The 27,626-nt window shown below is 39.1% G+C and overlaps 1 protein-coding gene across 1 annotated transcript in view; it reads right to left on the bottom strand.

Moving 5' to 3' along the window:
- Positions 1 to 23,069: 23,069 nt before the first annotated feature.
- LOC147420338 (uncharacterized) overlaps positions 23,070 to 27,626 on the bottom strand; it is a 38,094-nt gene continuing 33,537 nt past the window's right edge. Inside the window, exon 3 of the mRNA XM_086504511.1 lies at positions 23,070 to 23,318. Coding sequence (XP_086360637.1) covers positions 23,070 to 23,318 — 249 coding nt within the window. The remainder of the gene's footprint in view (positions 23,319 to 27,626) is intronic.

Genomic DNA, 27,626 nt, shown 5'->3' with positions numbered 1-27,626 from the left:
AATTCTAAACTAAAACCATCAACACGGGTGACCAAGGCAAGACACACGCTCCCTAGCACCTCTCTATAGGTCCTAACTAAACTAAGATAGAAAAGAATTCTCTAGCACACCAGAGGAACTCTCACCTCATAGGATTAGTCTAAGGTCACCTACCTAGGGCTTTGATCCCCGGCAGCGATGCCAATGTTGCCGGTTATTCCACGAGTGAACGCTAGCATAGCGAGAGCAGAACCAACAACTCTATGTCGTCCGAGGGCAAAGCTTAACCCTTAGGTGCATGGAAACAAGAAGATGGGGGTCAACCACCTTCTCGACCTTCTAAGAAAATCTCTAATCAAGGAAATCAAATCTAAGGTTCTCACACTAGTGAAAGAAATACAACCTACGATGTTCATGCTATCCAAATCTAGGCCAAATTCATTTGAAATGTCACGAAACTCACAAGGTATACTCTCCTTATTACAAGATCAATACCCTATGGACTGTGACTCGATATCCGACCTCCAACTACCTCTTGAGGCAATCGTGTATAAAGACAGGTAGTAAAATATAGGTTACCATTCTTCATGGCATATAGTCCTAACGTGTAGCTCTACTCTCCTTGAATCCATAGGTGCAAACAAATCTCCAAACGAACACCCGATTTGCAAGAAAACTCACCCAAAAGCTCATAGGAGCTCACTTTGCATCGTAGTCAGAATCACACACTCTTGGCATTGAATGGAATCCCTTTCTATTGCTAACATGATGGTGGTGTTGCTTTAGCAATGGACCTTTTGTAGCATGCATAGGGAAGAGAAGAAGTCACACACTCTCTCTCTCTCTCTCTCTCTCTCTCTCTCTCTCTCAGACACAACGCACAGTGAAAACTGGATTTGATTAATTCAAGAGTTGGGTTTAGGGCTACAAAAATTGACTTATATACATTTCTCCTTAGAGGCTTGTTCCCACAAAATCTAATGGCTGCTCAAATGTTACAAAAAATATCATTCTGCTGCAAAAATTAATGATACAATGTATTGGGGAGACTTCTTTTTTGTTCCGCCGTCAACACCACTCCATGGTAGGAAATTTTGGTGAGGACTTTTGGTGCACCTAGGTAACTAATTGCGCTTGATTCTTTGGCGCTCTTCAGAGTGTTGAGCACATAAGAAGCATGGTCTATTTGCATTGGTAACTTTATCTTTAGGGCAATAGTGAATGATGATGCCACCGCGTGGTTGGGGCATGTGTACCTTGGTGGTCTCTTGGATGTGGGAAGTGCAAATGAAAGAGGCGGGTGGGTTCCTCTACTGGCTTATGGATCATGTCTTGGAAAGTTGCCACAATGGTGTTGCGAGTAAACCCCCTTGTTCACTTTTTATCTTTAGATCTCATGGATTCCCCTCCTGTTGGTAGCTTCAAAGCTTCAGCAGCAATCTCTTTTGAGATATTTACTTCAATTGCTTGGCCGATAGAGTCAAAAATTCAGGTCATGCCATCTTCCATAATAGCGCTTAATAGCTCATATTCTCTCTAAAGTTCAACTCCACATGGATCCATGTGATAAAAAGGTAGAAGTCATTTCTATGGGCCTCTTTGAGCTCTAGAGTCTGTGCCACATTGTAGATCCCCTTTGGCAACATTTGAAGTTCTATTGCTTGGTTTTTTGCACTTTTGAAGAAATCGTGGAATATGGCTACATGAATTTTTCAAGAAGATTCCCTGCAACAAGTGTCTTCTTTGCTTCCCTTATAGACTCTTCCTCTACTTGGTATTCTGGAAGCTCTAGAAGTTTCTATTTTTGGGTCTTTTTCTTCGGAGTAGGTGGCAAGTTTTTCATTTATCCTTGCCCGTACTTGTTGTTCTTGTAGAAGGTCAAAATGTGTTTGAATCTTAGAGAGGTTTGAGTCCTTGATTGAGTCAAAAAGAGACATATCAAAACTTGAGTCAGAGTAAGTTCTAGACACTTCCTTAACTATTGCCTCTAAAAGCCTCCCTTGGTTCACACTCTCCTCCATAGATAATCTAGTCTCAGTCTCTCTATTATAGCCTTGATTTTCTATGCTATGGCATGACCTAAGGTTCATAAAGACTTGAAATGATCAAGGAAAACAAATACCTTGCCTTTGGTTCCAATACCAGCCTGTTTCAGCCATTGTAAATCCAATCTAGCTATTGCTCAAGTCGGATCTTGATCACTCTTGTACAATCAAGGTTTCTTGGTCAAAATTTTTGGTTTCAATCTTGCCAAAGTAGCCAAAGGACCAATTTGTAACCTTCAAATCCAGAAAACTCAATTTCAAATAGCAAACAATGTCCAAATGACTTCAAACTTGCTAGGATAACTGTATGAAGTGTCTACCAGCCTTGTGAACCAAAAAATGTCCAAAATGAGATCTCTGACTAACAAGAGATAATAAGCGCGTTTATTATCTATCGAGTGAAAAAATTCATACTTTTCCACTTTTGTTGATCCACAATGGTTAAGCATGCGTTCAATAAGCTTTGAATGTGGTTTTATAATTTTTTGGACCAATTTATCTCAATATCCCAACAATTTTTGTGTCTAGCAATTTTAGATGTAATTCTAATGGTCATGCAACTCGAATGTTGCTCGAATTACTTGAAAATTCTCCCAAGTTCTCTATTACTAATCTAAGCCCAATGCCCTTTTAAAAAAATGTCCAAAAGTTGAGTTTTTGGGGTAGGAGATATTAAGTGCTATTATCATCTCTGGGGTCAGAACGAAGACTTTTTTCAATTGTTTTGGCTTGTGATGGATGTTGTTAGCGAGCCGTAGAGATTGGATGTTTGCAACATAGCTGTCTAGCGCACTAGCATAATGTCAATACTCAGGGAAGTGACTTGAATGGGGCATGGAGACTCTTTGAGGGTGTCAACCTCAACAAGTGAACCTAAGGAAATAAGATATCATCAACACTAGTAAACCATCACTCTCTAATCTCACCGCTCTAGGTCATCACGCCATTTCGTTGACCAAATGAACTCAAAATGCAATTAAAATTTAGGAGGAGCTATAATAGGCGTAGGGGCACTATCCTAAAAATTCTGAAGGTCATCCAACAAGGTACAAAAATCCCGATCCATCATGGTACAGGTCCTAAAAATTTTAACAAGACATTCTAGAAAGGTCACCCTATGGTCTAGGAACACTCTCCTATGGTCAAAATGTTTTTTTTTAAAATTGCAATCAAAAGTGCATATTTATCTCATCGACTGGTAGTTGCAAACCACAAAAAAACTGAGAATGATTATGCTTAAATATAGAACAAGAGACAAGAAACACAATGCACTTCTAAGAACTGAATTTTGATTACCGGAGTAAGAGAAAAATCGATTATAATGTGCTACTGAGTAGCCGCTCACAATCATATGTACAAAGCTCTTTCAAAACTCGAATAATGTTACAATGATGCTTTCAAACTAAATATTTTGTGCTTTATACTTATGGCTTGTCATTTGGCCAATGGACATCTTACAAGGCTCTTTGGGCTTAGGACACATCTGAGAGTACAAAATACGGATCAAAAATTATGATGTTTCTTTTATACAAGGATTTTCGGAAAAATAATATGAATTACATCAAAATTTGAGTATTGAGGTGGTCTAGTCGGTTAGAAGGATTTCGTTAAGTATCTCCACCAAACATTCCTGACTTCCTAGCCTTTGCACAGGTCCTTGTGCAAGCTTTATCCTTTGATTTTCAATAGCCAAATTCTTGCCTTTTGAGTGTCTTTGTGATACGACTAAACTTGGCAGTCCGAGCTACAATATCTGCTTGTATTGAGAGGTCTTTGAACGGGTTGTTGAGAACTGCACTCTGGTAAGCGATGTGTCGCGCTTTTAGATCTTTTGTGAGGGGATTAAAAATGGTAGAATCCATTTAAAAAAAGCCTGTTATAAATGCCTCCTCAAAGGTTTGCATATAATGCAAGGGAGGAGCATAATTTGGGCATACATTCCCTTGAGTATGTTGTGGTTGGGGACTTCGGTCTCCAGGTTCCATGCTATGCCTATAGTTTATTCAAGGAAAAATTGCCATGGATTCTCTATTGTATCAATGTCTTCAAAAACCTTAAATGCATGTGATTATCATTTTGGCTATCTTGGTCAGCATCTGGAAAGTCAAATCCGGCACATCTCCCATCTAGGAAATCACTGCTTTCATTGTGTGCACCAGGTAAGACTCCTTTGGCTTGTAGTTGTTGGTTGGCTTGGAAAACGTAGCACAAGGAGGAGTTGATGGTTTAGGTGAGACTTGTTGTTGCTCAATCTCCTGTCTCATCTCCTCTTGCTGGTTTGTAGTTGTCGTATCTTTTGAAGATAAGACTCCATTGGCATGTATTTGTTGATTGGCTTGGACAACGTAGCAAAAGGAGGAGTTGATGGCTTAGGTGAGACTTGCTGTTGATCAGTCTCCTGTCTCATCTCCTCTTGTTGGTGTGTAGTTGTCGTATCTTTTGACTCCGTGGAGAATCCATTAGGGATTCTAAATTTGTCATCCTTTGCCTTTTTGTCTCTTGTTCTTCCCTTCCATGGGCTTTTCTCTTTAAAACTTCATAAATCCTTTGATTGAAGGCTCCAACTAGCTTAGCTTCTTCCTCCACTTTTTGACATGTGTGTTGCTTGTTTTTTTCTAGCTGCTCCTCTTTTATCTTTTCAAGCTTCTTATCAAGCTCGATGTCATCTTCTTCATCCTTTTTGGAGACCTCATGTACCTTCTTTTTCTCCACAGGGCCAACTTCACTCATCCTCTTTAGAGACCTCTTATACCTTCTTTTTCTTTGTGAGGATAGCTTTGCCAATATTTCTTCTCTGAGCTGCTACACTTCCTCCATTGATCTTTGAAATTGCATCTTTGGAATCTGCTCTGTTGGTTGTGCTTTCTTGCGGATCAATGGGATTGTAATGTCTTCTTTTTTTCCAATAGATTGATACTCAGAGGGAGTATCATAGTTTCTTACTTGATTTCCCTACTGAGCTTGAAGTCAGAGTTTGTGGCCTGACTATCTTGTGGTTTGGCCCTTGAACTCTTTCCTCGTGTTCTTATCTTTGTGTGCATTGTAGAAGAGCTGCCCACCGACTTGACCGCATGTTTTGACTCGTGGAGTAGGTTCAGTTGAGATTCTTCCTCAGGTACCTGGTCTATCATACCCAAGGCTAGCCTAATATGTTTTGCCTCGTGGAGTAGGTTCAGTTGAGATTCTTCCTCAGGTACCTGGTCTATCATACCCAAGGCTAGCCTAATATGTATTCTGGTGAGAACTGGGTCTGCATTCATCACTACCCTTAAGGTTTTCGTCGACTAGATTTTCTAGGAAGTAATTCCCCAAATCACATCTGATTACTCTCCTCTGTGCCAGCCCCATTGCCATTGCCATTGCATTGTGTAGATTCATCTATGTGTATCTGAGCAACTTCTATACTTTTGGATATTGTGAAATGATTCATAAGGGCAGCTTGGTCTCTAAATAGATCAAGTCTTTGTATGTGAACTTGTGTCCTTGCTGCTTCACAAAGACTTTTTCATTGTCAATTTCTTTGGTCTTGTTGAAAAAATTATGGGTTTTAGCTGGGAGGTGGAGAGCTTGATTAACCAACTCATATGTAATCCTTACCTTGATGGTGGCACCATCTTTGTCTATGATTTTTGCTTCACCACTGTACTGAATAGAACTCGTTAACTCATGTGCCCTTTGAAAATTTGTCCCCCAAGGAAATAGTCTAAAAATACTTTCGAACTTTAAACATCTTGTTCCTTCGAGGACTTCCCTTTGTTGATACAATGCCCAAAATTCCTTTGGAAACATTATCATCTTCACTTTAGTTCCATCCGCTGCTTGGAAATTTGTCGATGAACATGTTTGTTAGAATTTGGCTAACTCTTCATCCGTGATGTGAGATTTCTCATTTGACAAGATGACCACCTTGTAGGGAGCAGCTTCCTACTCCTTCTAGCTTTTAGCCGAGGCATTTTGCTACCAAAAAATCACTTGGTTAGGCTTGAAAACTGGTTAAACTTAATTTTCAAGAAAGTTGAAAAAATGCAAACTTGACCATAAAATTAAAAATGAGCATAACTTGTTCAAAACAACTCCAAATTTGACCAAACTTCACGAGTGCAACTATGGACAGTAGTTTAATGTGTTACATGTCAATTCTAGGTTAGGGATACATGGATCGTGATCCATGTTGGAAAACCTTTTGGAATTCTACTTGCACCATCTGATAAAGTATGTTATGTGGATGCTATAATTCAAAACAATTGTGATTTTGATCATGGGTATGGAATCTAGGCCAAAATTTGGACATTTCCACATACTCAAAGAATTTTGGCACTTTTACTAGGGCCTTGATGTCCAAATGGCTTGAATCTTTAGGGTTAGGCTTTACTTGACATTTGGGAGTTGATGGTTAGATTTTGGCCTGGAAATTTGAAAAAGGTACCTCAATCGCAATCCATGTTTGGTCACATTTTGGGATGAAACTTGGTAGTCCTATCCTAATAGCCTATCCTAGAACACTAGAGAAATATTTTCAAGTTTGGATTAGTTTTTCCTAAGTTTACCCAATTTCCCACTCTATGGCACAATTTGGTCCAATTTTTCCATATTGGTCTTTAGGTGCAAACTTTGATTGGATTGAATTGAATTTTGGTATTATAATGATTGGAAGTTGTAGTTCATACGCAAGACTAGTTGCATATCCATTTCTAGTACATTTGTAGCTAGTTTGATCATTCTAACTTGGTTGACAAAATTTTCCCAATTGAAAAGAATTTTTGCATTCCTTTGTGACCCATTTGTAGCGCGGATAATGTGTCATGATCTCTACAGTGGGTGGTCCTCTATGCCATGTGCGTGACAATCTCACTCAAACAGACTAAACAGAAAGGAAACAATATACGTCAACAGAGCTCACAAAGACACAACAGCAGACCAAAACATATGACTCGACTATCTCAAAAACTGATACAGACTCTGGCGTGGCAGCACACTCAGCTCCAGCCCAGGACTCACAGGTACAATGGGGGTGTCAAGGCTCAGATATGCAAGGATGGTGAAGACGTGCTCTGAGTATAGACTCACTCACTCTAGACGACTACGTACCAAACTCTCTGACCCAAAACTACTACTCATATATACAATCATAAAGAGCCACCAACGACTCATAAAGAACATCACCTAAGTCTATCCCCACTGGGTGGGGGTGGTGACTTGGCCACAATGTCCACTAAACCACTGTATCCCTACCACGTGTCTCTGCCGAACGAGTCCGTCTAGTGTGAACCGACCAGCCAACTGACCAAAGACCAACTGTAAACTAATTGTCTTGTGAAAGTGACACTGTAGCCTGCTAGCTACAGGTTGCCCACCACAAGACCGCTGCCCGTCCCGGAGAGCGGAACTAGAGAACTGAAATATTGGCGATCTACTGTTGGTGGTCGGATGATGGAGGAGGAGGAGGAGGAGGAGGCTGATAGAAAGGTGGGTAAGGAGATGGAGGCCATGTGTATGGTGAGGGGTAGTGGCCATGAGGAGGGTACATCGGGTATGGAGTAGCCACCCCATGAGCAGCAGGCTGAGTGGGGTGAGTAGGTGGAGCGGATGGAAACCTAGGAAAATAATGGGTAGGCTGAGAGGGTGGGACAGGTTGTTGGAATCCAGGGAAGCCATAGAAGTGCTAAGGAAAGGATGGGGACTGGGAGGGGGAGGCCATAGACGGTCCATGAAATTGTGATGAGACCGATCCTGCTGGCTTAGACTCCATATTGGTAGGATTTGTTTTCTCTGCTGTTTGAGAATCCCCTGAATGGGCTTTGGAAACGTCCGTCTGTATCTGTGTTTCCATAGAAGGAACTTGCGTAGAAACTAAGGTTGTAGTTGTAGCTGCAGTTGTAGCTGTAAAACTGTCTGTGAAATGGCTACAGCTTGGTATTTTTCACATGAGGGACACATTGTATGTACCACAGGAGAGAGGTCCTGAACTGTTGCGGCCATACCATTTGCCTCTTTTAACTATTTTTGCTGAGTGTGGACAATATGTTTGAGGTCCACTACCTGTTGAGTTAAGATTTTTATGAGATCTTGAGCCGTAGCAACTAACATGTCCCTATCCATCGCTCGTTGAAGATGAGCTTGCACTTCCCTTTGCATACTGTCATAGCAAGCGCGATGCAAACCGTTGGTCCCTTGCAATGAGAGGGCTACATTCATAATCGTCAAAATGGATCTTCTATCTGCATCTAAAAGTCTGTCGGCCTGAGGTGCAAAATTCTCATATATGTCATGTTGTTCAGATGTAGGTGTCCTAGAGCTAGACACCCCTGCAGTATCCCTAGGTGCCTCTGCACTAAGAGTAGTACGTGGTACTGGCGACACAACTAGAGGTTGTGTTTTAGTGACTGCAACACTACTCACAAGAGGTGGTGTGAAAGTTGAGGTGGCCACAGAAGTAGATATACGCACTATTGGTGTTGCAGTATGGATGTCATAGATTTGGACCTGTGATTCGGAGAAGGGTAGTGTTGCTAGCTGCTCAAATGAATCTTTTTGTACCTTTGCCCTCTTGCGCAAGATGCCTTTCCCTTTGGCCATTTTGGAATGGCCTTGTTCTTGTTCTTTTGGATCATCTTGCAGGGTGAGAACAACTATTGCATCTGCCTTTTTCTGCATAATCTGCACTACCCAATACATAATAGGGGCTGCATAGCAATTGAACCTTTTCACTTTCCCTTTAGGCTGAGTCCAAAAACTCTTTGCCATGTCCTGGAGCACTTTAAACAGAAGATGGTGAAATGGATACGGCAGACAGTGGTAAAGACAAAAAAAGGCATCGCATATTGCTGGAGAACCTGGAGAAGATGGAACCCCTATTGAGAAGATGTAACCCCTGACCATTTCAACCAAATTTTCATGGTGATATCCTCTAGCTGATAACTAACTGTGGGCCAGATCTTGCAGACTTATGGCACTATTGGGTACATGGATCAAGATCCATGTTGGGAAGCTTTTTTGATCTGTGGTGAATACACCAATGTTTAAGCAATGCTGAGATGAGCCTTCTACCCAAATTTCTTTGAAACTAGAGGTTAAGGAACATGGATCGTGATCCATGTTCCACCCCCTTTTCGCATTGTGATGGCATAGCTATATTCTGCCCAGTTTTGTGAGCTCCCTAGTGAAATATTTTTGAATTTGGAAAAGTTTTGGTGCCCCTATGAGCCCCCAGTAGTTTGCAGCCAATCCGTCTTGGATTTGATCCGTGCATTTGATTTGGTGTTTTTTGTGCAATGTAGGCTATACACATTTTCTCATGATTGATTAAGGATCGTACCTATCAAAGCTGGTGCAACGTAGTGTCTTTAGGTGTCCACAATAGGCAAAAATACAGCAAGTATCTCTCTCTCTCTCTCTCTCTCTCTCTCTCTCTCTCTCTCTCTCTCTCTCTGGCTTAGTCAATTGCAAATAAGCTCTACCTTGCCCCAATTGGCCTATATGTGTCCGACCTACCCGGTGTGCTAATTGTATACTTACCTTGTTTGCCATGGTTTCTCATAGTATACCACCTGCTTCTCAGATGGTTTGTCATATGGATTCTTTGTCGCTAATTTCCCACGATTTTGCAATTTTTGGTCCACAAGTTGGACCAAATTTTGACTTGTGCTAACTTCTTCCATACTTGACATGCTTGAAGCTCTTGCTTTGTAGATTTGGTGCTTGCTTTAGAACTTGATTCTAATTTTCTTGGCTCACTTTATTAAGTTTTTATCCTTATTAGATTAGAAAAGGAAGAAAACTACTAAAATTTTATTATTATTTTGTTGGAATTAGGGTTGTAAGAAATCACACACAACTTGGAGAAGACAAAGGAAGCTCAAAGCACACAATAAAGAGTGTATTACTTAGTGTGCAATGGAAAGATAAGATAGCCCTAGAGTGATGGGCGTATATACAACGTACAGGGGGAAAAACCTCCTAGAGAGGGAAAAAATTCCCCGACGGTCCTAAGTGTGTTCACACACATCACTACTAGATGTATATGTAACAAATTCCCCCTGGGTGATGCGGTGAACAAGAGCTGGCACATAGAGTATAGGGAAGTGTCATACCCTAAGGACATGATCAATACACAAAGGGGAGTAAGCCAAAATCTTTGCAGAAAGCTTTGAAATTCTCATGCTGCAAGGTTGTCCTGTGTTGGCACGTAAGGCAAGCTGATCTCTCCTGCTGAGAGTCTCTCCCTGACAAAGTGGTAATGCACCTCAATGTTCTTTGTGCAAGCATGAAGCTTGGAGTGATTACACACTCATATAAAGTGATCTTGTTAATGGTCTTGTGATGCTCGAGATAAAGCCCATGTGATTGAGCAAACGGTTTTTGCAAACGTAGTAAACTGGCAAAATTCAGATGCCCAAAATGTGCATGCCAAATTTTTGCATCTAAAATTGCCTTTGAATCTACAACAACATTTGCAAAAAAATTCCCACGCTTGTCATACAAAGTGAGCTTATATAACCCACAACATGAAATGCTAGATGCAACAATTTCATGACCAAAACTGAGATCATGTAATGTACATCTCTCATCCACAAATTTGACTATAAGACCAAGTCTAGCAAGTTTAGATATAGACAAAAGATTCTTCTTGATCCCAGGTACATACAATGCATCAACAAGTGTGAAAGAAGTACCATTTGCAGCAGTAAGCACAATCTTTCCAACTCCATAAACCGGATAAGAGGTATTGTAGGCACAAGTGACTAAATTCCCATAAGGAACAGCCTCAAGAGAGGTAAACAAATCACGATGTGAGGTAATGTGCTTTGTAGCACCACTATCAAAATACCACACATGTGAATCTGCAGCAACTGACATGCATGAATCATGGAGAGCATGATCATAAGTACACTCTGCATTAAAAGCCCACTCTACATCTACATGAGCATCACAATCTCCTTTCACAAAAGACTCCACAATAGTTGCACTTGTATTGGACCCTGTAATTGATCCAGCCTCTTTCTTCTTAGCGTCTTTTGCCTTCAATTTTGGATGCTGCTTGATCAAGTGATCATTAGCTTCTCAATAATGGCAACACATCTTCTTTTTTACCTTATCACCAAAACTCCTAGACAAATTGTTGCCGACAGAAGCATTAGGGACATGTGTTTTTCCACTCCCACAAGAACCATGAGAAGTGGCTACATTGCTGTTACCACCTTTTCTTTGAGCAACCATAAAGGCCAAGGCCTGTTCAACTGCACGCTATCTAGTCTTGTTTTTTCTTGAAAGGGACTCTTGCAGCTGCAATGTGCATAATGCATCAAACTTGACAAACTCTGGATTTTCTTGGGCATAAGTCTCCGAGTAGCAAAAGTCTGGTAAGAATATGGCAAAGCGTCAAGAAAATTCTGCACAAGGGAACTCTCAAAAATACTTTTCTTGCAAAAATTAGTTGCTCATTGATATCCTTGACACCAGCAAGGGAAGAGTCCATCTCATCTTCCTCATGCATAATCTTTGACTCCAGGTCTTTACGTAGCAATGAAATTTTAGCCTCATTGCAATTTGCATAAAGACCAGTTAGAATATCCCAAGCCTGTTTTGAAAATTTTGATGAATGAATATGAGGAGTAATACTGCACTTCACAAACAACACAATCAGAGCATGAGCTTGTGCATCTTTTACATCCCAACAAGCTTGCTCAGTCGTAGGACTAACAGCTCTGGTAGCAACAATCATGCCACCAAAACCTGCAACATCCTCACAACTAGGACATACATCAATTCCATGCACAATATTCCAAATGTCCTTTGACACAAGGACATGTTGCATCATATAAGCCCACATAGGGTAATTTACCCCATTCAATATACCCTCAGCAGCAAACATCTTGAACACATCTGTGTTGTTGTCAGCCATGGAAAATGCTGCACCTGATGTGAAAACTACCCGAAAAGAGGAGAAACGAAGCGGGAACAACACGTGCTATAAAGCAAAAACCGTAGAAGACTATAAGGGACCTATTATGCAAAAAACAACATTGACAAAAGCTTTGCACAAAATGATAAAATAGCATACACAGTATAACCTGTAGTGGAAACGAAGGCAGAAATGATCCCGAATCAAAAATATGAGCAGACCGAGCTCTGTGAGCCCACCCAAAGTATTTGGCGACCTGTTGATGCTTTCTTAAGCTCACAAAAATCAAAGAAAGTGAGCAGGCGAGTGCTAGAGCTACTGGTGACTAAGCACGGGAGTATGCAACCTACTCTGATACCATTTTGGAATAGGGTTGCTACAAAACACACACATCTTGGAGAAGATGAAGGAAGCTCAAGGCACACAATAGAGTGTATACTTAGTGTGCACAATAGAAAGATAAGGTAGCCCTAGAGTGATGGGCGTATATACAATGCATGGGGGAAAAACCTCCTAGTGAGGGAAAAAATGCCACGATGGTCCTAAGTGTGTTCACACACATCACTACCATCATGTGTATATGCTAACATATTTGACCAAAAATTAGGCAAAATTATTTTATACACCCATATGTATAGTCTCTCACTCTCGGAATCATGTTTGACAATAATTGTTGTTTTCATGGCTCATCATTATGCATGATAAGAGATAAATCCTGATAAAAAACAACAAAAAAAGCAAAAATTTAAGCGACAAAACACGCATTGTACAATATATACATAATTTATTGACACCTTGTAGCTTCAGATCTTGCAATAAGTTTCCAAAGTTACTGCTACTCCCCCCTTCCCATTCTGAGTCATCTTGGACGAAGGTTTGTGTATTATCTTTGGGTGTGCACAATGTTTCTATGCAAAGCCATGTAATGTGGCCTTATTATACCAATGGAAGAGATACATGGGGTAGCAATATGTTGTGCAAGATGTGGGTACATAATAGTTTGTTAAGTGGCTTTCATTGATGAGGCTCCTATAATGCATTGTCCAAATAAAATATTTTGAAGATTGTGAGCGCATTCCTTCATTGTTGGTTTTGTGAGTACCATCGATTGGATATTTACAGTGCTTTGTTTATAATTTGGTACCCATATGTATTTTGGTTGTGGAGACGGTGAAGGTATTTTCCATTTTGGTTGTCTGGGTCTCCATTGCCAAGTTCATTTGTTGGTTTATTGTACAATTTTCTCTTGGGGATCCATTTATACCTGGGTTGGTTAACTACATAGTTTGTCCATTTTTTTTACTTTTCTTTCCAAGTATACCTGTTTTGAGCATTGTGTGTTGTTGATGGTGGTTGTTTCTTTGATGTGGAAGGCAAAGGCTCTGATTCTGGCTTTGGTATTTATAAATGATGTGGTTTGTCCGTCATGATTGACTTCTTCACCCATACTTGCATGATTGGTTTTCCATAGGGTGGTTGAGCCAATTTAGTCTGCAATTCAGGCTGTGGTTTGGTTTGAACTGGTTGTACATTCCATATATGATTAGTTTGATTCAAGGGCATGACATAGCAAGTGCTCTTAAGGTTAAACTTTAAGATTGCTTCGTACCAATCTGGAACTATTTTGTATGTTCATATCCATGAGACACCCAATATGATTGCCTCATTTGAGATCAGTATCTATCATTACATGAAACTAGTACTGGTAGTGATGGCCATCTATGTTGATTACCACATTGGCTTGATCTAAACTAACCATCATACCTTTGTTTGCTGCCTTGAGCTCGATTGGAGTTGGCCTCAATATTGCATCTGACAGCTTTAAGTATGTCAAATATTTTGTGGCATTGACTCAAGCTTTAGTATCACAAGTGCTCTCTCCTTTGATCAATCTGGTAGGTGGATATTGATGCATACATCCATACCTCCAAGACAATTTGGCTTTGTTTGAATAGCTTTGATAGGAGGAGGTGCAATTTCCAAATGTGGACCTTGGATTGTATTTTGTAGCTCTTTGCATTTAACATTTGCAACTTTGCTTCCTCCTTACAATGTGTTTTAATAGTTTGAGAAATCTGCTTTCATTCTGTTGCTTGATGAATCTTTGTCAATATTTCAGTGATAAGTGGTAGAGATGATATTTCTTTAACCTACAACAACTGATCAAGTTAGGCATCTCCTCTCCCTCTAATGTTGCAAGATTTATGGAACCACTTTATGATATGTTGCTAATCAGAAATGGGCCATTACCTTGCTTTTGTGACTTTTTGGAGTGATGTTTTAAGGTGTAGACTAATACATAGTCCCCCTTTTGAAATGCCTTGTTGATCATTGGTTGACCATGGAATTCCTTCATGTGCCTTGTTGTGTGTAGATGGCAGTGACAACTTTGATACACAATTCATCTAGATTTTCTAACGGGTTGATCCTATCAAATAGCTCATGTTGTGTCCATTCTAAGTTCTTGGCTACTCAAAGTGTAGGACTTAAGAATTCCATAGGCAGTATGCCATTAATTCCAAACACCGTATTGAAAAGTATTGTTCATATTGTTGTTTTGTTAGCAGCAACGTAATTTGCCCAAAGAGTTGAATGTAACTTTTGTTCCCAGTATGCTCCTGCTTAATCCACTATTTTGGTGAGCACAGTGCATAGAATCTTGTTTGTGCTCTCAACTTGTCTGTTTTCTTGAGGGTGATATGGCACACTAATCACCATGAATTCTTTCAACAAGAATTCAATCATTTCATTTAGGAAGTGAGTAAACTATCTCAGCCAATAGCCCGTATCTGGTGAAGATGTTCTCGTATAGGAACTATGGCTATTTCCTTGCATTTTTTATTTGCATCTCTTTGGCTTCTATCCACTTGGTTAGATAATCTATCGCCACAATGATGTATTGAGTATGCATCCTATATGCAAGAAGTGTGATAAGTCCAACAAATTATATCCCCCATTTAGAAAAAACCCTTGCTCCCATATTAGCTATTTTGTCTCGCCTCATAGGAGCTTTGGTACGTTGGCAATCATCACAATAAGTATTTCTTTTGTAGTTGTATTCGCAAAAAAATCCGCCTACCTCTTCAACATGGGCTTGCTCAAGAATCGGGATGTACTCACTTTTTGTGGCACAAATTTGCAAGTTGTTATCACTTCCTCATTTGTATAGGTAGATTTTTGCTTCAATCTAAATTGATTTCCGTCTCCATCTACTCATCTTTTCCGGCAAGACACCTTTTCTAGGTAATCCACAATATACTAACTCCACTTGGGTGCGATTGCTACTCTAAATAGTGTTTCATGCTCTATACTTTAGGTACCTAGTTTGCACAAATGTCACATGAACTACTATAGTCATGAGCACTTTGTTTCATATTAGACCAGTACACTCCTAGTCTCATCAATTGTTGAAATGTTTGCATTTTTTCATGGATCCCCATTGTTTGCACATGAGTTTGGCTCAAGGACACGCTCTTCTTTGTTGGCTCTATACATAGCCTCAATAATCCTTCATTCCCTTGCTTAAATAGCCATCCATCTATCAGTATAAATGTTCTCATTTGTTCAATGATTGATGGTTGCCTTTTAATTTACAACGTGTAACATTTAATGCACTAGTAACTTGTGTGTAGCGAAAATTGATAACATAGTGAGCATTTCATTAAGAACAAGTTCCTAATGAGCATAGAGAGAGTACTTAATTTGAGAAATCAACATAGCAATTTACACCTAGCTAATTTGGTATTGACAATACTTGAAAAGAGAGAAAAATAGAACAATTGACAACACTTGAGGACCAGATTTACATGGAAGCAATCCGCCCTCCATAAAGGTTTTGTATTATAGCTTCTTCCATCAAAGGGAATTTTGTACAATACAATCTTTGTGTTCCTTGACAAAAACTAGTTGGTACAATGAAGATAGAAGCTTCATGCACCAAATTATGCTTGAAAAACACACCTAGTGTCCCTAGCCTCAGTCCCAAGACCTCACACGCCTTCAAAAATGGTGAGACCTAGCAGAGAATGAGGATCGATTGAGAGGAAGAAGATGTATCTTACAAGAAAGAAGTATTATCCTCACATAATCACTCTAATAGCATAGTTTAGCTTAGTAATTAGCATGGTAGAGGAGATGAGCATGCCATTGAAGCTTGGCTCTTGGTTGGATTTGCATTCCATAGACAAGAGTTGTTGGTGTAGGCCTCTACTTCTCAATTCTTGGAGAAGGACATAACTTGTGTGTGTGTGTGTGTGTGTGTGTGTGTGTGTGTGTGTGTAGCAAAGTCTGTAAGACTAAAAATGCCAAGATTTCTCTCTCTTGGTCAATCCCTCTTGTTTTTTGCTCATGTTGGCATCTCATTGGCTCTTGCAAAGCTTAGCCAATCAGAAATTAGAAGCATAATTGATAGCCTTGTGAAATGAGTCCCCCTTTCCTATTTGTGAGAGCTTTAGGTAATTAAATAATTCATCTAAATTCTCATTGGACCTTTTTGTCTTTGGCCAATAGGAATCAGGCAAGCCATTGGATCGTTGGGATGCTCATTGGACCCCTTGGGAGACTGTCCAATAGTCTTCTAGGGAGCTTAATTTCTATTGGTTCTTTTATCAAAAAATTTTAAATTGATTAGACTAAATTTACTCTAGCCTAATTCACATTGGTCCACTTCTATGGCCATCCAATAGGATTTGAAGGGAGATTGGGAGCAACTGTGCTAGGAGCCTGACATGTGTTCAGTATTCCCTTTGTGTAAAGGGGGAGCTTTGGAGTGTGTGTTTTTCTCTCTCATCCCCTACACTAAGGGCTTGCCCCCTCCTTCCTAGGGATGTGGGAATACTTTTTAGTCTTCCCATGACCATCCAATATTTCCCCTACTTTGGCCTTTGGACAATACAATTAAAATTAGGAACTTTAGCCTATGGAAGTCTTAATGGGGTTGAGCCTTAGGTATTTTAAGCCCCATTGAAGCACATTTGTCTTTTTCATATTGTCCCCCTTTGGATCCCTATTTTCCCTCCTTTGGATCCCTGAATAGAGACTGGTCTGGCAACCTTACCAAGATTTTAGCTTTTACTCCTCTGGTACTTCCCCATATTAAATGATCAGTTTAACATGAGAAAATCATTTGAGAGTATTAGATATTAGTTTTTATGACACAACGAACCAATGGTGATCAAAGGTATAATATGTTCACTTCACCTTGGTACCATTTTTATGTTGAATAGATAGGAGTTAGGCAGGTCATTGTCAACTCCTTGAGGTGATTCCCCATGAGTCAATCTACACAAATGATCAGCCCTCTGATACGTAGTCGCCTTCTTGAATACTACGATAAAGTCAAACTCGAGCAATATGATTAAACCATTGAACAATACGTCATGTATTGCATGATTTTTTCACCAAGAATAATAGTGCTTGATGATCCATAAAGAATACAAATTTATTTTCAAAAAGGTAGTGTTTAAACTTTTTCATGGCATAGACCATTCCGAACCCTTCCCTCTTCGTGGTTGTGTAATTTCTTTCTGCACTATTAAGTTGTATTTAGGAGTAACATATGGGAAAATCCATGTTGTTCTCTCCAGCTTGTGCTAAGATGCATCCTATCTCGTCTGTTGATGCATCAACATGGACATGGATTATCTTATTCCAATCAAGAGCTTTCAAAATTGAAGCAAAAATCAATCTTTTCTTCAATTGTTAGAATGCCTTTTTGCACTCGTTAGTCTACTCAAACTTTGTGATGAGAGCATAGAGAGGTTTGGCAATGATTTCATATATATATATATATATATATAGTAATCACAATGGCCCATAAAGGCTTGTACCTCTCTAACTTTTGTAGGTCTTGAAAGAAAAGCAATTACTTGTATCTTCTCAAGATCTAGATACAAATGCCATTTTTGGACACAATATTCCCTAAAATCTTCCCCTATCTTACCATGAAGACATGTTTCTCCGGATTTAAGCAGATACAATAATTCTTGTATTTATCAAAGATCTTTTTTAGATGCTCTAAGAGAATGCATACATAAGTCATCCATGTAAATATTTAAGAATTGTCTTAGATACTCTTTGAATGCATGACTCATCAGCTTTTGGAATGTGGCAAGTGCATTGGCCTATAAGAAAATATGCCCTATGATGTTGCAAAGTCCGTCTTATGATAACCCTCTAGCCTTATGAAAAGCTGATTTTAGCCTAAATCCATCAAGAAAACTATAAGCTTCCTTGCCCACCATGACTCTTTGAATGACATGATTTGTAATCGGTAAGGGATAGTTATCTCTGATGGTGGCAGTGTTTACCCGTTTGAGATCTACACAAACTATAAGCTTCCTTGCCCACCATGACTCTCTGAATGACATGATTTGTAATCGGTAAGGGATAGTTATCTCTGATGGTGGCAGTGTTTACCCGTTTGAGATCAACACAAACTTGCAATTTCCTATTCTTTTTGGGCACTACCACAATTGGTGACACCCAATCTGTGTGTTCAATCTCATAGATAAACTCAGCTTCCTTAAGCTTGTCTATCTCCCCTTTGATCTTTTTGGAAAATGTTTCATTGCACGTATAGGAAAGTTTTCTTTATGAGGTTTGGCATCACTTTTAAGGGGTATCATCTCTATATTTCTTAAGAGAAACTCTTAATAGCTTCTCTTCCTCCTCCATGAGATTTGTGGCAATATATGTTCCTCTCCTAGTTCAACTGGACCAATGCGCTTGGCATTATCAGGCCCATCATGGGATGTTCCCGGTTTGCTTATTTGGCTATTGAACTATGATCCTTCTGTATTTTATCGTGTACTTTTCATAGTAAGAGGGTGCACCAAATTTTTATGTGTCCAAACTTCTTTCAGGGTTTGCTTTAGCTTTTGATATTCACGTTTTTGCTCATTTTTTATGACGTTTCAATTGTGCTTTTGGGTTTCCCTTTGCTTCGTTTCTATGGATTAGTACTTAGAGAGGGTGGCTTCACTAGTTTTCATGTGATCTTGTCCTTGACATAGTCATCTACTCCCACAAGCATTAGATATTGTGTTTTGCTCAACAATCAAGACATAGGTATTCCTTGTCTATTTTTTTGTTTTTGCATTCAGTTTGCTCAATATCTCTGTGCTGTCTTCTTGATTTTTGGTTAGGGAAACCATATAATATTTTCTCATGCTGATTTGGCTTAATCTCATTTTTAGAGCTACTTGATAGCTTATCTTCATCGTCATTCTCTAAATCCTTGTCCTGTGAATCTTGGAACTCTTCATCACTTTTGTCGCTTATATCTCGGATGGAAACTTTGTCCACTAGGCATTTGCAATCAATCATTTTTTGAGTTTCAGTCTCCTCAGTTTCCAACCTTGACTCCAAGATTACGTTCATCATCTGGAAGGGCGTTATAGCAAAACCCTCGTCATCACAGAATTTTGTTGGGGTTATGTCATTCATGGAGACATCTAGAGTTACCAGTATTTGTCCCCACCCAAAAGGTTCAAACAAATCTTTAGGAAATGGCTCTCGAACATAGTTATTATCCTCTATTGACCTCTCTAAGATGCAATCTTCTTTTCTTAGGCTTCCTCATTAAGATGCTCCACACATCCAAATATGCGTTTGGTTTGGTAAACATGTAGGTATTTGTTTGTCATGGACCGTAGTTAAGTCAAAGTCTTCCATAGGGGTTCAATTAACATCTCTATAACTATGGTCCTTGATATTGAAACCATCATGGTAACACCCTTGTGTTATAAGTAGAGGTAGTCATAGCCCCAATCTTGCACCATTTTGAGTTGTTGCATGAATAGTCACCCCAAAATAATGTGGTATGCTCATACTCTTTTCCACATGAAGATACGATGATTTGCTCTAGCATACCTAAAGGTCTTTCTACAAAGCCATCTGCAAGTTGCAGCTTAATTCATGTTTTCTTGAGAGTTGGTCTTCCACACTTCTCCCAGATTTCCTTTGTGGCTATGGCAACTCCTGCCCTGCTATCAAGTATGGCTATGGTTTTCACTCCTTGGTGCTCTAGTGGCAAGGTGGTATTCCATGTTCCCCTTCTCATTAATTGCCTACCTTGTTTACATGAATAGGTTTCACTTTTGGTTTCTTTGATAGAGTTTTACCCATGTTTTCATCTACAAGAATATCCTGAGGAGGGAGTTTTAGCCCCATTCTTTCCAAATTTTTGTCCATCTGGTCTCATAGATGCGGTCTAATTTGAGTTTTGGGAGAGTGATGGTACATTGTATAGGAGATGACATCAATTCACAAAGTTTCTTTGTATCCGTCATCTTTGGAATTGGTTTCCATTGAGAGGGCACAACCTTGACCTTTGACTTAGCTTTGTGCTCTCCTATAAAATAAGGTAGAGTCTCTAGCATTTCAGCCTTGCCCTCTGCATATACTTCCATCCTTGCATCACTGTACAATGATTGTATGTCCCCACAATAAACCCATGATCCATGTCAATTTTTGTGATAGGTGCATTCTTAAAAGTTGCACTACCATGTTTGTGGTTTCTAATTGTTTTGCACAAGACTTGTGGCCATGGCTCTTCCACTTCTAGAGTAGGCATCATTCCTTGTGAATTAGCATCATCCATTGTGTTTGCAACTACCCTTGTATCCAATGGTGTTTTGTTTTTAGGTCTCATTAGATTGATAGTTTTGTTCTACTTGTGCTCACTTTCCCTATCCTTTTGATGTGTCATCACTCCCTGGATGAATTCAGGATGCGATACATCAACCATCTTTGCTCTAAGGTCTGGTTGTTCTTCATCTCACCTCATATGCTTGTAGCAGAGTGTCCAAAGGCTCTGGTACTTTGTCCACCAAGAGGAAACCACTTGATAAAGTTTTGGGAGACTTAACTTCTTCAGATTTTCCCTTATTTTATTTTTCATGTTTGATCTGCTCTTTGGTTTGTTACAGCTCTGTCTTTGGCCAAGGCAGTCTTTTCCCTTAGCCTCTCAGGTTTCATTTTTTCTCTCTTTTCTTTCTAGAATTTTCTTTGAGTTTTACCATCAAACTCTCGAATTTAGTATGATCTTGCAGTTTTTGCTCATCCTCAACCGGCATGTTTCTTGCAGCTTCCTTAGCTTGAGCTCTAGTATCCACAACGATAGGAATTTTTGGCTCGATTTCAGATCCACTCGAGTAAGGAAAAACTCCAATGACATTCATCATTGCTTTTTCCTTTTTTTTAGGTAAATGATCTACCCTACAACCCTCACAAAACCCAAAAATCTTTGTTCACTTGCCATTGTGTGGATAAACTTGTGCCCAATGGTTTCCTCCACATTCATAGCAAGGACCTTTTTATTGAGAAGCGGCTTGTTCCCCCATTGGTTGTCTTGTCCTAAGAGGATATCCTCTAGGCTTGTAGTTCTAAATTTCTATGTATATGAGTGTATTTTTGTCCATTGTATAATGATTTTTAATTGGTTGAGAAATGTATGAAGGTTTTGTAGTCTCATCTGAGCTTACCCAAAAAAGATAACCCTTGTTGGCATATGCAATTCCTTTCGGCTCTTCCCCATAGATTTCCAATGGCTCTTCATATTAATAAATTGGTGGCAATATCTGTTGACTCATGATGCTTCCACATGCTATGTATATCAAACAATTTCCCTTTTTTCTTGAGTTGAAGGATGTTGTTAAACCAACACCAGTTGTGGCTTATCTCTCCCTTGTGATGTGTTATTTGTGTATATCTGGTACCTCAATGGTGGTGGAAAAGGTTGCATCCCTAGAGGTCAATATGGCCTTTCCCTCATGTAATGTTGGTTGTGAAAACACTCATTTGTCTCGTGGTTAGTGTATTTCTGCTTGATTGTACACCACTTCAAAGCTCTAGGTACATTGGCTGCTTGTGGCAATTGTTGTCATAGGTTCAAATTTTGTCAATAGTTTTGGTTCATTCTTCTGATCACTTCCATGACCATATGATCAATGTTTGGTGTGATTGAAGCAAGAGCATTGTGTTTTTTTGACGGTTTGTTTGTGGTTGAAGAGGCACTACTAGGAATGGTGTCTACATCTTCCGATACCTCTTCATAAACCTTGCAATTGTCCACTAGATACAACACTTCTCTGGTGTCTTGTTCAAATGTGGTGCATGTCTTTAAGTGCACATCCTTTTGGAGAGTTTTGTTTTTCAAGCCCTCTATAAAGAGAACTAACAATGTCTCATCTTGCGGTAAATCTTGTACAAGCCATATGTCAATGTATTGCTTGGAGCAAAGCAAAGCTTTCTTCATCTTTTCATTTTCCTTCTGCTTAAAGACTCTGGGACACTGTGTTATGCTTGATTCCCCTTTTTGAGAATTCCTTTGCAAACTCTTGTAGGAGTTGCTCAATATTTGGGAAATCTCTGATATTAAATGGATAGAACCATATTAATGTCGTTCCTTCCAAAGATAACCCAAATCCCTCGTATTGAGTGTGAAAGTCCGCTACTTTTTCATCTCTTAAGACTTGCTTAAAGAGTGAAACATATGCATATGGATTCCGCGACCCATTGTATTTTTTGGCAACACGCTTTTCCACTTGAGATGGTCACATCCTTTGTGTTTCAACTACCATTCTCATCATTCTAGGTTCTCTTAAAACAACATCCCTAGATTCATATCCATCATTAGGAACTCTAGTCGGGGTTCTCTCTGTAACTCTCTCATCAAGTTGCACATCCCTTGCTTTAGTCTAGGTTTTTGGGACTCTAGTAGTATGGATTGTTCCTGGAGCATCATTGCCCCTATGTGTGGTCATTGAAAACCCTCAAATTAAAGGGATCCATTGGTCGTGGTATTGAAAATTATGGTCGGTTGAATGAATCTTCCACTCTAGTTCTAACAAGACTTGCTATTTTTTGTTTTGGCCTTGTCTGTGATATTGTCAACCTAAATGTGATGGGAGTGACAATGTAATACTGATGGAGTGGTCCTCCAAAGTACATATATCTCTCCAACTCCTTGCAGTCTACAAAAGAATATATTCACCCATACTTATCAAGCATGATCACATGGGTATCGTTGTCTTCTTGTATGTAAAGACATACAAGCTTAAAATAGAGCATTTTCTCTCCATTGTCATAGTTATACAACCCTACATGAGTGTTATCCATGTTGACTCGGGTTGCCTCATTCACTACCTTAGCTTCACATTAGGAATGCCTAGCTTTGACCGCTTGTCTTCAGGCTCGACTTTATCCTTAGTGCCTGTCAATCCCCATTTGTCCACAATATAGGGACTTTGCACAACTAAATACATGGTACCCTTGTCATCAAAGTAACAATAACCATTGTAGTCCACATGCACTATGTCCTTGAACTCAGTAGGTGTTTCCTCTAACTTCACGTAGTAGCGATCCTTACCATCCTTGTAAATTTTTTCACTCTGTTCATTTTCAGACTAGTATTTCAAGTGCAATAGTTTCATGGTTGGTGCTAGTTGGGATGGTCCTACCCCCATGTTGGTTCCCTCTTTGAATCTCACACTCTTTAATCCTTCAACCATGTAGGTGTTAGATCTCTTTGAGGTAGTGTCAGATAGATTCTCCTCAGGCATCGTCTCTAAGGTCAGCGAAACTCCTTGATTAACACTCTCTTCGGTGGAAATGTGACTAACATGGTCGCCTACAATAGGATTTCTACTCTAATATAATCTGCATGATTGCAAATACATTAAGAAAAATACTATTGCAAAACCCTAACCTGTTACCTCTTTATTTGCTTCAAAATCCTTGAATTGAAGTCACTTTGAGCCGCACACTCTAGCCCCCAAAAAACACTTGGTGGACATGACTTTATATTCGCTTTACTAGTCAAAATCTGAAGTCGACAAAACTTTATTGCACTTTTGACAAAACTTCCTATTTTTCTTGTAAAATCCACAAATCAAGTCCAAGTTAGATTTTGAAAAGATCTCTAGGCTCCTTGTGACTAGCTCTAGCTATGGTACAAGTTTGGTCTCTATCTATGACAAAGGAGCATGGATCACGATCTATGTACCTTTGTGTCAGAATGTGATGAATTTGGTACATAGGTTGACCTTCATATACTGATCCTAGATATATGATTATTGTGTGATTTGGACTAGTTTAGGTCATCCAAAAGTCAAAACCTATGTCTGCTTGTTGGCAGTTTTTTGCTCTTGAAGTGTTTTTGCCCCTTTTGACCTAACTTTTGAACTTATTTGGCTTCCTTACTTTTAAGAGTATTGCTCATAATGAACTTTGTTATAGCTGGTATAGTCTTTGTCCAAAAAACTAAAAAAGGTACATGGACCTCGATCCATGTTCCATCACATTTGGAGTTTGAATTTAGCCTATTGGTTACTTATGATGCCAATAGGCTACTCCCAAATCTTTTTTGGATTTGGAAAGCTTTTTGCAAATCAAAAGTGAAATTTTGTTTTTGCTTTGCAATTTTTGACTATTTTTTTATGTTTGCTATTTTGACCAACTTTTTTTCACTTTTTGCTAATGTTCCTTTGAGAAAGTTATTACAAATGGTCTCAGCTACCTGTTGCCCAATTCATGAAAAGGTACATGGATCGTGATCCATGTTTGCCATGAAACTTGGAGAGCTGATTGTTTATGCACTGTAGAGACTAATTCCCAGTCTTTTTTCAATTTAGATAACTAAAAGTTGTTAAACTCCAAATTTAGGTCAATTTTTCAAGCTTTTGTAGATTTTGTCCAATTTCTTGGTTTTGAGTGTGTTTTTTTGGTGTCAATTTCACTCCAAAGTTTTGGTTTCTATTGCCTAGAATCACCCTCAGTCTAATGATATCGATTTTTGGTCAGACTACAATAGAGATACATGGATCGCAATCCCATGTTCCTCCACCAAATAGGGTAAAAATTTCTAGTTTGCTTCTTGTGAGTTCGGTAATCCCCTTTTGCACCAAAATTTTGGGTTTTGATCAGCTTTTAATCTCTGACCCATCAAATTTCCAATTTTCAAAGTTATGGTCTCTTTTGCCAAAATATGATTTTTGATAGTTTTTGCCATGAACTTTCAATCCAAATTTGATGATAGTAGTTGCTACTTACCCTACTCCTAGGTACTAAAATAAATCTATGAACAAAAATAGACAAAACAATGCAATCTAAAGGTGAAATGGATTGTGAAATAGTACTTTCAAAGCATCAAGAAAACTGAAGAATAAAATGCCTTTTGTATCTCACTCACAACTTTCTCTATCTCTTTGCCTATCAAGAGTAGACCTAAACATCTCTCAACTTCTAGCCTCTACCAAGCATTAAACCTTATGTCTATCTGCTCCATTGCTAAGATGTAAATGGAATGGTTAACAAAATCTCTAGAAAAGAAGTCTACAAATATGACTAGGTCACTCACTTTCTAGGATCATATCTCAGCAATGGCGCCAATGTTAGCGGGGTCACCATAATCCGCAGACGTCTACAGTATATCTGTCTGGCACTAAAATAATGTCAATACTCAGGGAAGTGACTCGGATGGGACTTGAAGACTAAGAAGTGACTCAGCATCAATAAGTGAACCTAAGGAGCTAAGCTATCATGAGCACTAGCAAACCATCACTCGCCAATCGGTGAAGTTTACCTATGTTTTGTCTCACTGATCTAGGTCATCACGTCATTTTTTCAACCAAATGAACTTGGAATGCAATGAAACTTTAGGAGGGGCTATAATAGATCTAAGGACACTATCCTACAAAGTCTAGAGGTCATGCAACAAGGTACCAAATCACGATCATCATGGTACAAGTCCTAAAAATTGCAACATAATAGTCCAAAAAGGTCCCCCTATGATATAGGAGTACTCTCCTACATTTAAAATATCAAAAAACAACCATTTTAACACTCAAAACTGTAGATTTAGCTCACTGAGAGGTAGTCACATACCACAAAAAGACTAAAAATTATTATACTTAAATGAAAGAACAAGAGATAAGGAACACAATACACTTCTCGGAATGGAATTTTGATTACCAAAGCAAGAGAAAAATCAATTACAATGTGATGCTGAGTATCCACTCACAGTCATATGTACAAAGCTCTTAAAAAACTTGGATAATGCTACAATGATTCTTTCAAACTGGATATTTTGAGCTTTATACACCTAGGGCTTCTCATTTGGCCAGTGGTCGGCTTACAAGGCTCTTTCGACTTATGACAAAAGAAATACATCTTAGTGTATACAAAATATGGCACAAAAATTATGATGTCTCTGTTATATAAGGCTTTTCGAAATAATAATATGGATTACATCAAAAGTTGGGTATTGAGGTGGTGTGGTCGGCTAGGAGGTCGCCCGTAATGTGTATCCACCAAACAAACGTTCACACCTTAAACAACTCTCAATTCAAGTTTCATGGAGGCTGGTTTGATTTTCAAGTTTTTAAGCCAAATTTTATATCTGTAATTTTATTTCAATGATTTCTAGGCACATCTGAAAACTTACAAATCCAAATGCTCTTATTACACTATGTTAATACCTGTGGAGTTGAAAAATGGTCAAAATTTTGCTATTAGAAGGATATAGATACCAAACCTTTGAAACGTATACACATGGATAACCCTAGACTTGGAGTCTATTGTTGGGAAGCCAACAATGTTATAGGTATGATCTTACTACCCATGCCAAACCAAGACAATTAACACCCTTGAATATAGTGTATAGCTTCAAGACTAAAGAAAAGTGTTTAGCAAAACTAACGGTTCATCTCTTTAGGGATTTTTATAACAATGATTTTGTTATGATGACTCTGAAGGAGATTGAGCAGACTAAACACCGGGGATATTCAATCCGAGAAGTGATTGCAAAAACAACACATGAAATTAAACAGAATGTAGGCCCCAATGATAGAGCCTATAATAGTATTTTCATTCAAAGAGGAAGCACAGCCAGGGGTAGCCACCTCAATGATGGAACCAAAGGTAGAAGTGTGGAAATACCTATTATTGGGAAAGAATGGGTGACACTAGGAGAAGGAGAGGTCCACATGAGTCACGTCTACCAAACAACTAGTTTGAAGGTCTAATGGGAGAAACACCATCTAGAAGAGAAAGAGCGGGTGATGAACACATTTGTAGAGTCAAACCAGTAGAGTTCCAAAAATGGGTCAAAAAATACAGTACATCAGGGGATCCATATGACCATTTAGAGAGCTTCAACAGACAGCTTTTGAGAGTTGAATGCGTAACCAACTCCCCTACACTGTTTAGGGGGTTTGGAATGACTTTAGAGAGTAAAGCTTTAACTTGGTTCCAGACTATACCTCCTACGTCGATACTCGATTTACCAACTTTGACAATGAGATTTGTTGCTGCTTGTTTTAAAATGGGAATAAAGCATAGTACGATGGCACAAATCTATAGTTCAAACAAAAACAAGGAGAAACTATCAAAGATAGCGTGAGTCAAATGAGACAATATATAGACAGATGTCTGGAATTGGAGATTCCAACCGAGGAAATACTTGTCTCACTATTTTTAGAGGGACTATTAAACAAATATTTGCATGCTATTTTGTATAGCAAGAACGACATGACATGGGAAGCGTGCAGTCTAGATGCGATTGACTTGAGTGATAATTATGAGATCTTCAATGAGGAGATCAGTGCTAAAGATACACAAAGTGAGCAAAGTACATCCACCATGCCAGCACAGCACCTGTTTACTTCATTGCCAATGCTCAAACTTAAAAGTGAAGATTC

The sequence above is a fragment of the Adiantum capillus-veneris genome, chromosome 28, assembly GCF_014529385.1.
Source record: "Adiantum capillus-veneris isolate H3 chromosome 28, ASM1452938v2, whole genome shotgun sequence".
Taxonomy (NCBI): domain Eukaryota; kingdom Viridiplantae; phylum Streptophyta; class Polypodiopsida; order Polypodiales; family Pteridaceae; genus Adiantum; species Adiantum capillus-veneris.
Note: the sequence above shows the minus strand (reverse complement) of the source record. Positions and strands in the feature narration are given on the sequence as shown.